The 10,335-nt window shown below is 46.0% G+C and overlaps 1 protein-coding gene across 2 annotated transcripts; it reads right to left on the bottom strand.

The window, feature by feature from the left end:
* Positions 1–2,627: 2,627 nt before the first annotated feature.
* Positions 2,628–10,116, bottom strand: CDC20 (cell division cycle 20). Of its 2 annotated transcripts, none has more exons than XM_083510789.1 (11): positions 9,743–10,116; positions 8,770–8,989; positions 8,074–8,216; positions 6,933–7,029; positions 5,427–5,555; positions 5,004–5,200; positions 4,458–4,552; positions 3,631–3,862; positions 3,426–3,551; positions 3,174–3,291; positions 2,628–3,011 (listed from the first exon to the last, which is right to left on the bottom strand). In XM_083510789.1, exons 1-11 carry the CDS (start codon positions 9,785–9,787, stop codon positions 2,839–2,841), a joined length of 1,575 nt encoding a protein of 524 aa, XP_083366915.1. In that variant the 5' UTR covers positions 9,788–10,116; the 3' UTR covers positions 2,628–2,838. The 2 variants fall into 2 exon arrangements, with proteins under 2 accessions (XP_083366915.1, XP_083366916.1); XM_083510790.1 differs by lacking the exon at positions 9,743–10,116 and adding an exon at positions 9,641–9,734.
* Between the last annotated feature and the right edge of the window lie 219 nt (positions 10,117–10,335).

Below are 10,335 nucleotides of genomic sequence, written 5' to 3'. Positions count from 1 at the left end.
CTCAGCCAGTAAAGCGAGATGAGCACCGCAACCCCAGAGTCGTCCATGACTACACCTAACGGTCAGGGGTCCCTTTACTTTAATGAAATGAAGATGGGACAGTGTATTCCAAATGAGACTTTACCTGTATGGCTTTCTATTGGAACTGTTTGGCCTTGCCCAGTCTATTCGCAAATATGGGATAATGAGCTCCGTGGTCTTATGATTAAAAACTATAGGCTGTTCTCATGTGCTCCCTACGTGCTCCCTGAACAGGCAACAGCATTTACTGCTCAACATATGTATCCTATCTTGACACAAGTGCTCACAGCAGCTTACTGAAATTTGACAAGTGTAAACATTTTGGATAGTATGTCTTCTTGTTAATAGTCCTTATGGAAGCGCCATGCTTCTCTAGTTGTTTTAGAACAGCCACTCCAAACTTGAGTAGTTGCTTCAAGTCTTGTTTAGGATCAGGAACAAAGCACTAGTTTTATATATTATAACAACTGTTTCGTTTGCAAAGTCTTCCTCTTAGTGAAGTTTAAGAAAACATCCTCAGTTTTAACTGCAGCCCCAATTTGGCCAGATGAGTTTAACTGGAAGGCAGCAGTACAGCTGAAGCAACAATTATTTGATGTTGCCTTTTATCTAGAACATCTAAGTTCTACTAACCACAGCAGCCTGTGTGGCTCAGACTTTCTACCAAGCCAGAACTTGGAACACAAGTTCTGACTTAAGTCTGCCCATTCCAGGGCATAACAGCAACAGTCGCTACTCCTGTACTATTCCTTCATTACAGGTAACGAGTTCTCCATGACAAAGAGCATCTGTAGGGGTCAATGTGGTTACCTATTTTAATTAGTCAATAATATGCACAAACCCTAGTTTTCATATCTCAGACACAGAACAAGAGACTGCTGCCCATCCCAATTTAGATAAGGCCGCAGAAGCAAATTCCCGTTACTGATGTTAGCTTCTCTTACCATCTGAAGTTGTGACAGAGAGCCATTCTGTATTTCATGGAATCATTGGCAGAAGGAACCTTTTGAGATAATCTACAGATTTCAAATACTATATACCTCCTAAAATACAACAGGAAGTTTAGTTGCAGATATCCTGCAAGTGTTCCTGCTTGTAGGTAGGCTATGGCAGCAAGTCCTATTTAAAAAGAACTGTGAGTAGCTGATGTGTATAGGATCACACTGTGAGGGGGCACCTAAATTAGCTTTTAAAGTATAAGAAGCTACCCAGTTGTGACGATTTTAATCAAACCATTATCTACACCAGTGATATCCAATTAGCCAAGCACTGCAGATCCCTTGTTTTTCAAAAGCCAAGTCATGGACCCCCTACCATTGAAAATTTTGATATCTCTGGTAGTTTTTGTTACGCAAATGGAGCTGCGGACCCTCTATCATCCACAAGCCACCAATTGTGAACCACTGATATACACTGACCAGCAGTGGCTCTCTGTGGTTTCAGACAGGCCCTAGCTAGAGATGGCAGGAGTTGAACCCAGCACCAGTGCATGCAAAACAGATTCTCTACCATAGAGCTGCAACCCATCCTCTGGATTTAATCATTATCTCATCTGTTTATATGCTGGAAGTGACAGGTTACATGTATTAAAATATGCTGTAAAGAGAGATGCACAAGGACTTTAAAACTTCATGGATGCATCTACTTCCTTGGTCTATAGTTGGGGATGGGGGAAAATTGTAAAGGGAATGAGGCAGACAGAAACATTCCTCACTGACAGGGCCTGCCTGCACAGCTCAGTTCCTGGTAGTAAACTGCCTTCCACTAATTCAGCTACAGCTTTTTCACAGTAAAATACAGGCATTCTTAGTTACTATCATCCCAGGCCCAGAAGCACAACCTCCTTCCAATATCCAATCCTATAAAGTGCACAACAAAGGTAGCCCGTTGCCCTCCCTACTTTCTGATATTGATTCTAGCTAAGTGGCCCATGTTTCCTATCTTCAGCTATGTGCACATATCAAACAGTTTATACTTCCTGCTACTCTATTAAATAGTTTTAAGCTTTTGGGTGTGGGTGGGGAATCTAAAGAGATGGTGATTGAATCCAATAGGATTCAATCACCAAGTATTATATAGCGCTATGTATACATTTCACCATACACTGTTTATCCTCAAATCTTACAAAGTTTTAGTACACAGCAGCAAGGATCCTTTTTTAATTGATAAGAACAGTATTTGTATGGGAGAAAGAATATATACTGCAAGCATTTGAACAAGAATACAATCTAGAAACCAGATTATCAGAGTAGCTTGATCCAACTATCCTGCCACAATAAGGTCTTACAGCCCCCATAAGTGCTTTTGTAGCCACTTCTTAGCCCTATAAGGAATTAAACAGCCCTTGGTAGAAAGTGCATGTTGTATCACTGTCAGTAGCCCAGCTACTGATGGGCACCTTAGCTACACCCAAGATGATAATTGCTCATGACTATTTCCATACACCTTGATGCACAGTACTAGATACCTTATCATTTGTTTACTTCAAAACATTAAAAGCCTCATTTTCACCACACCTCATACTTTGTGTATCTGTTGTCTGTATAGGCTAGGGCTGCATATTCTCTTGGGAAACATCAGAAACACTAGATTTAAGATAAGCACTCTGGTCTTCCATCAGTAGTTTATTTGGTTTATTACAAATGATACAGGCCAGATAGCCAGCAACAATTAAATCCACTTTGATATATCAGTCTGTTGCTTTTATCCTATCCTAGATATCAACCCCATGCACCAACCCCATTTCTTAAGTGAGAGTGAAATATTTATTAAATTGTTTAAAATTCTGTACACAAAGCAGTAGGTTAGAGAGTGGGCTCAGCGGATGCCTTGATGGATAATGCTACTCTTGGTGCTGCTGTCTTTCTCCTTCTTACGGGCTGGGTCCAGCTCAAAACACCGCCAGAGCCTCAGTGTTTCATCTGCTGCTGCTGATGCCACTGTGGACCCATCTGGACTCATAGTCAGGCTTAGCACTCTAGCTGTGTGACCTGGGGAATATTAAAAACAAAGGTATGCCATTTCCAGCAGACAAGTGGAAGGAACAATGCATGTGTGGCTGTTTCCATTATATGAAGGCAGCAATACCCACAAATTAGAAGTTGGCTAAATCTGGTACTTCAGCCATTTCCATACCATCTATCTGAACTCACCTTTTAACTCTGTGACCTTGGACATGGATGGGTATTTCCATACCACGAGCTGGTTCTGGGCAAAGCCATGACCAGACACAAGTTCTTTGTAGTTTGTAGACCAAAGTACTGCACACACCTGTCGGACATAAAACAGTGAGTACCAAGAGCCCAAATACATGCTCATGTATAAATTGAAGAGACTGAGCATCCGCTTAGTATCCAATGCTGAACTGCTCTTTATTTTCCATTGAGAATACTAGGTGAACCTACCTGAGACTGTGCATCCACTGTATTGAGGCAGGTACCCGAGCACACACTCCAGATCCTTATATGCCGGTCACTTGTTCCACCTCCTGTTGCCAGCACATTGGACTGCCATGGACTCCAAGCCACAGCCTAGAAGAAAGGTGTCTTAGGTTAATCTTCCCTATTGCCAGCAACATGCCAAGTGCTTCCTACATAAAGAACTACTTACCTTAACAGCTCCTTGATGCTGCGTAAAAGTCTGCACAGGCTGAAATGATCCACTATCCCCTTGGATGCTTGGCCAGACATTTACCAGGTTATCATTTCCTCCACTGGCCAGATAGCGACCATCAGGTGACCACTTGAGCCCACACACTTCTTGCGTATGGCCAGCAAGTGTTGCCACATGGTGCTCTGCCACACGAACATCATGATGATGAATGTGACCGGTCCGTGACCCGCTGTTAAGAGAGGCCTAAGATTTAGTATATAAACCCGAACTCAAGTGCTAAGGACAACCAATATCACCTCTTCACTTAGGAAAGAAAAAAAAGTTCCAGAGAAGGCAGTTTTGCTGTACTCCTGCTGTTATATCCTGCCTTTCCCCCCAGAACCAGACCTCAAGCATGAATAAAGACAATAAAGTGATACACACATAAAAGATAATAAATGGAAATTAAACAATAATATTAAACTACATAAAAATATTTTTTAAAAACTAGTAGAAACAACAATACTATTAAAAGCCCTTTCCTAAAAAACAGTCAGTTCTCAGAAGCCTACTGGAGTAAAAGTCTTCACCTGCCAGCAGAAGGACAAGGAAGGAGCCAGGTCTGGCCTCTCTAGGAAGGGGGCTCCAAAGTCTGCAAGCAGCCATCAAGAAGCCCCACCCGCATCACCACCAAACATGCTTGTGAGGGTGGCGTGACAGAAGGGCCTCCCTCAAAGATCTCAGAGCATAGCCAGGTTTGTATAGAAGAATACAGTCCTGCAGATAGGCTGAGCCTAAGCAAGTAATGCTCTCATGAATCCCTTTGTCTGGGATTTGGGCCATACCTGGATAGAATGTGGCTGTTCCAGCTCAGGGAGCTCACACGGGATGAGTGACTGACCATGTTTCGTAGACGCTTCTTCTGCTGGATGTCCCATAACTAGAATCACCACAGACAATAATTAGTACAACCATCTGGCTAAACTCGAGTATTGCCAGGGGGGGTTGGAAATGGAGAAGTGTATATACCAAGACAAGCCCACTTTGCCGAAACCATTTAAAATCAATTGGAGAAATGCAACCAAGCCATGGCCCTCAAAGTCATGCCTCAAGGAGGCTCAGTCATGCCTCAACCACGAACATACCCACACTTCAGTAGTTCCCACAACCTGCCGGGTACCTGCTGGTAGCTCGTGGCCCCAAAGAGTAACCACATAACACAGATTTCTGCATTGCAGGGGGTTGGACTAGATGACCCTTGGGTCCCTCCCAACTCTTAAGATTCTATGAACTTCTGGTAGAGATCATGAGTATCTCTGTAAACCATGCCCCTTGGCAAGAAGTCAAGTCAACAATGCTTAATCAAGTCATTAAAGAGGCATAACCCCTACCTGAACCTCTGCGTTACTTGTGCCAATTGCAAGGTAGTTTCCCTCTTTGATCCAAGACACGGAGGAGATGTAGTCATCTGGGTGTTCCATCTGCATGAGCTGGATTATTTCTCGGGACTCGTAGTTCCACAGATACACTGTTTTATCCAGAGCCACAGCCAGGAAGTTGAGGGCGCTCCAGTCGATGAGGTTCAGATCTAAAACAATAGATGAATCGCCACTAGCCCCTTCCTCCTCTGCACACCTCCCCACCCCACCCCCATTGTAAGGCCTGACATGGCTCCGATTCCTCTAACAACCCCTCCCTCTCCACCCACAGTAGCCAAGGCAAATACCACATGGAGGCATAAGTCTTCTGCAACATGTTACATCATCGCAGAACTGACAGGGATCCTATAAAATACAAGCACTGTAGCTACTTACAGTAGTCGTTGCGGATGTCTGGGGCGTCCAGAATCCGGTCTGACATGGAGGCTATGTATCTACCATTCTTCCGAGAGGAGCCTGGTGTGTTCTTCTGGCTGTAGAGCACTTTGAGATTGTTCTGGTATCCTGGGGTGGGGAAGAGTGACCATGATTACACAGCCCAAACCAAAGTCAACCATGTATTTGCTTCCACTGTAGTTGACATAGATCTAGTTTCAACTCATTTACCCCAGCTGCTGAAAGGCCTAATAAGTCTTCTAACACATCTGGGTTTTCAGCTAATTCTGTCAAAATGCAAAGCAACTGCGGTAGGCCACCACCACCACACCATGAACAGATCAAACCATCTGCAAGAGAAGCTTCCTCCTCACAGGCACTGCACTTGAGGTATGCTGCTCTTTCAAGCTAAGGGTGCAGCTCTTTGCATACATATGTAGGAGAGAGCTCCACTGAGGAAAATGGAACCTCCAAATAAACATGTACAAGAGCGCACTGCATCAAGGAGGTTAATTCTATTTTTTTAAAAAAAGGAGAACCCTAATTCAAGAAAGGACTTCCCTGCTGCTGTTTCATGTGAAAGACTATGGGTTCTGGTTGGTGACCCGAACCAGCACAATCCTAATAGCTTGAACAAAATGCAAGCAAACCACCTTGTTTTACTAGCATAATACAGAATTACACAAGCGGCAGCCTATAAACCGGAGTCACTGCTAGGCTGCAGACTGGCAATACTACTTTCCTACCACTCAGGAAGGCATAATTGCCTTGAACAATTCTCACTCTGAAGTCACAGCATAGCAGGGCGAGGGTGCCATCCGCATGAACTAGATTATCAGGAAGCACCACCATAGCATAATAAAATAGTAATAATAATAATTTTTTATTTATATCCCACCCATCTGGCTGGGTTTCCTCAGCTACTCTGGGCGGCTCCCAACAGAACATTAAAAACACAATAAAACATCAAACATTAAAAACTTCCCTAAACAGGGTTGCCTTCAGATGTCTTCTAAAAGTCAGATGGTTGTTTATTTCCTTGACATCTGGTGGGAGGGCTTTCCACGGGATGGGCGCCACCACCAAGTAGGCCCTCTGCCTGGTTCCCTGTAACCTCACTTCTTGCATGGAGGGAATTGCCAAAAGGCCCTGGGAGCTGAATCTCAGTGTCCGGGCAGAATGATGGCAGTGGAGACGCTCCTTTAGGTATACTGGGCCAAAGCCATTTAGGGCATCCCTTTAGAATCCTTGCTATTTCTACCATCTAAAAAGACCCTGATGTTGGGAAAGTGAGGGCAGGCACAAGGAGAAGGGGACAACAGAGGACGAGATGGTTGGACAGTGTTCTCGAAGCTACTAAAATAAGTTTGACCAAACTGCAGGAGGCAATGGAAGACAGGAGTGCCTGGCGTGCTCTGGTTCATGGGGTCACGAAGAGTCGGACACGACTAAGCAACAAAAATACCTTCAGTGTCTTTCACCCACAAGGAAAGCATCTGGTCCTACCTTCAGGGGCATTCTGAGGCTTTCCACTCAGTCGCAGGATTTTTGCCTCTTCTACATCAAAGCCATTCAGGTTCATTGCCCAGGCCTTCTGATGCTCCTTGGGTTGGAAAAGCAGTCCCATTTAAAAAATAAAAATGAATTAGTAGTCTGTCATACAACAGGAATGGAAAACTTATTATCCCTCTAGATGTTGCTGATCTCAAATTCCCATCAGCCCTAGCCACATGCCATGCTGGCAGGGACTTATGGGAGCTTTGAGTCCCATAACATCTGGAAGGCCAAAGGTTCCCAGCTCCCTTGCTCTTACAGTATAGACAGCTAAGCAATTATATGCCTGCAGGCTGACATGAGCAACAAGAGCCAAATCAGAGCTGGAAGGTTTGTATGGCATAACATCTTACCTCATCGTCACCCACACAAGCCAATATACTGTAAAGCAGGAAGCAGGTGAAGATTTGTCAATCTTCTGTAATTTTATCCACTAAACACCACCATCCTAAGATTGGAGATAAGAGTAAAGGGCAGCATTTCCATCCACCCTCACTGGCACTGGAGGGGAGGATGAGGAGAAATGCTACCTTTTACCTAAAAACTCTGATCTTTGATGTGATGCTTAACACTAAGATTGGATATACAATCTCTCTGCATGAACTTAAGAGATCCTATCTAAAGAGCTAGCAGAGGTGCAAGCATACATGTGTGCTACCTGCCTGTGACAAGGGAGAGAAGAGGCACATGCATCTTGTGGAATTTGTTTGGTTTGCCCTTCCTACTGCTAGAAAGCAACCCCTGGAAATGTGGGCAAGTTCAAATCCAATCTTTGGGCTGAAATAGGCTCTCCTGCCCTGTATCACATAGCTTGAGTTATTTACTTAGCTACCCATAAATGACAGCCTAGGATTGTGTACTGGTCATCTTGATTTTGTAGCTAATATGAGCAAAATGGCCTGTATAATGGCCGGGTTTCAGAAATCTAGCATGTATTATATTATCACATGTCTCATTAAGCAGCTGCCTCTTTACAGCTACTAACCTACTGTCAGGAAGCCTTCTTGGCCAATTATTAGGTGTCAATATCTCCCTGCACCATTTCTATATGACTTGCACGAGGAACAGTTGTTCTTTAATATCACAAACTCACCTTCTTGGTGGGGGTATCATCAGAAGACTCCTCTTTTGTCAAGAGGAAGCTGGCCACATCCATTTGCATAGCACTGCGATTAGGAATGTATCTGTCCCCTCCAGTTTTGTTTGGAGTGTTTTGTGCTTTAGAACCAGACTTGCCTACAAGATGGAGAAACAGCAAAAAATCTATTGCATCTATTGATAGATAAGATTTGATTCATAGAAAGGAGTACTTCTGTGACTATTCCACAGTGCCATCAAGGGATGTAGTGGATCTGCCACTCCCAAGATCTAGTTGGGAGAAAACCACAAGATGACGACATATGCTAGGTCAACCCATAGCCTCAAACATTAAGATGTGTCCTCACCCTCATAAGATACAGTGGTACCTCGCAAGACGAATGCCTCGCAAGACGGAAAATGCGCAAGATGAAAGAGTTTTCCGTTTTTTGAGTCGTTCCGCAAGACGAATTTCCCTATGGGCTTGCTTCACAAGACGAAACGTCTTGCAAGTTCTTGCTAGTTTGTTTCCTTTTTCTTAAAGCTGCTAAGCCGTTAATAGCCGCTAAGCCATTAATAGCCGCTAAGCCGTTAATAGCCGCTAAGCCGCTAATAGCCGTGCTTCGCAAGACGAAAAAACCGCAAGACGAAGAGACTAGCGGAACGGATTAATTTCGTCTTGCGAGGCACCACTGTACAACAGGAGTCTTACCTGGTGTCTTGGAGGGGGTCTTGCTTGTGCTGTGAGGTCTGTTAGCTGGCTTCATGGGTGAAGGAGCTGTAGCATCTGGGGTATGTCCAGAGCTGGCGGAGGCAGCCTCCTTGGCTTTGCGCTGCCATCGGGCAGGAGGGACATTGGGAATAGGGGCATCTAGCTTCAACAGCCCGTGCAAGTCACTCTCAAACAGGAACTGTGCCATGTGAATCGGGCGCTGTGAGGATAAAGCCAGAAAGGGGACATAAAACAAGTTAGCAGCTGAAAACAAAAGGCCAACAGAGACCATGCAATACACATCTGCAGTAGGGTTGGGTGAGCACACGTGTTATTCCCCATTCCCAGTCAGTTTGGCCTAGCCCTAAGCTAGCAAGTCTAAATTTGGATCAGAAGGCGGCTCACACGTTTGAATGCTCCTCTATACAGAAAGCTGCGTTTTTCAAGGACCATATTGCACCCCCTTCCCATCAAAATTTACTTTTCTAAATGCAAAGGAACTCCCCGACCCTGCGCCCCATGCAACAGCATCGACCCATGGGAGCCTCCACCTGAAGTCTGAAGTACAACAGCCCAGACACAGGTTCTGCATCTAAGTGGGGAAACGACGTAGCAATAAGGAAGTTTATTCGTATTTTACGACCCCCGGAGGTTTCCTGAAAGGGTGCACTGCTTTTATAAGATGACTTGCGACCCCAGCCGTTTTCAACAGCAGCACTAAAAAGAGTGGCAGGGGTACCTTCTTTCTATCTCGGCTTGGTCTACTGCACCGCCCAACCACCCAGCCCGCCGGCCCCGGGAAGCTCCCTGTGCAGGGTGGGCAGCCCCACCCGGGCCACGCGCGGAGATGGGGGGCAGGAAAAAGCCCTACAGGCGGCGAGGAGATCGAGGGAAGCCAGGCGAGTGCGGAGAAGCTCCAGGGGCCACAGCAGCGACACCGCGGGCCGCCTGGAGGCAAATAAACCGGACTCACCTTTTTTCTCGATCTGGAGGAAACTCTGCCGAGCCCTTCCGCCATTCACGATTTAAATTCGCCTCTCCGAGCAGCGATTGGCCGTTTCGAACGCGCCGGCCGCCGGGAAGCCGAGGCCAACGGGCAGCCTTCGTCTCTCTCATTGGCTCTCCGACGGCGAGGAGGCGGGGCTCCGCTAGGGCAGGTCTCTGAGAGGGAGCCGTGAGGCTCCATGGATAAAGCAGGGGCGTTTTCCTGAGTGCAGGCGCTTCCCATGATGCCTAGCGGCGGCGGGGGAGTGGGGAGAGAAGAGGGCAGCGGGGTTGCCATGGCGCCGGACGCCACAATAACGTTCCAAAATTCCAACGGAGTCCTGGAACCGCATGTTCGCTACGGCTCATTCGCGAGAGGGCCGCTGAATGTTTCGCGCGTGCGCATCTCCCGCCGAGGCATCCCGGGCGGGTGCGCGTGGTGCGGTCAGAGTTCTCCGAAGACGCTGCTTCCCCTGCTGAGGACTCTGAGCCACGTGGTGGAATTCGTAGGGTGGATCCTGTCCAACTCTCCAATTTATATAGGGCCTTTGGTCGTCTCTTCTTTCCCCCAGGAAAAAAAAT

This window comes from Podarcis liolepis (assembly GCF_965112155.1).
Source record: "Podarcis liolepis genome assembly, chromosome: 6".
NCBI lineage: Eukaryota > Metazoa > Chordata > Lepidosauria > Squamata > Lacertidae > Podarcis > Podarcis liolepis.
The sequence above is the reverse complement of the archived record's forward strand: the minus strand, read 5'-3'. Positions and strand labels throughout refer to the sequence as shown.

Excerpts from the sequence above, each read along its gene's own strand:
- CDC20 (XM_083510789.1), bottom strand. The coding sequence starts at position 9,787 with ATGGCGGAAGGGCTCGGCAGAGTTTCCTCCAGATCGAGAAAAAAG. Across the intron at positions 8,990-9,742 it reads CCTCCAGATCGAGAAAAAAG|CGCCCGATTCACATGGCACA; the intron begins GTGAGTCCGGTT and ends TTATCCTCACAG. Across the intron at positions 3,012-3,173 it reads CAAGGTCACAGAGTTAAAAG|GTCACACAGCTAGAGTGCTA; the intron begins GTGAGTTCAGAT and ends AATATTCCCCAG.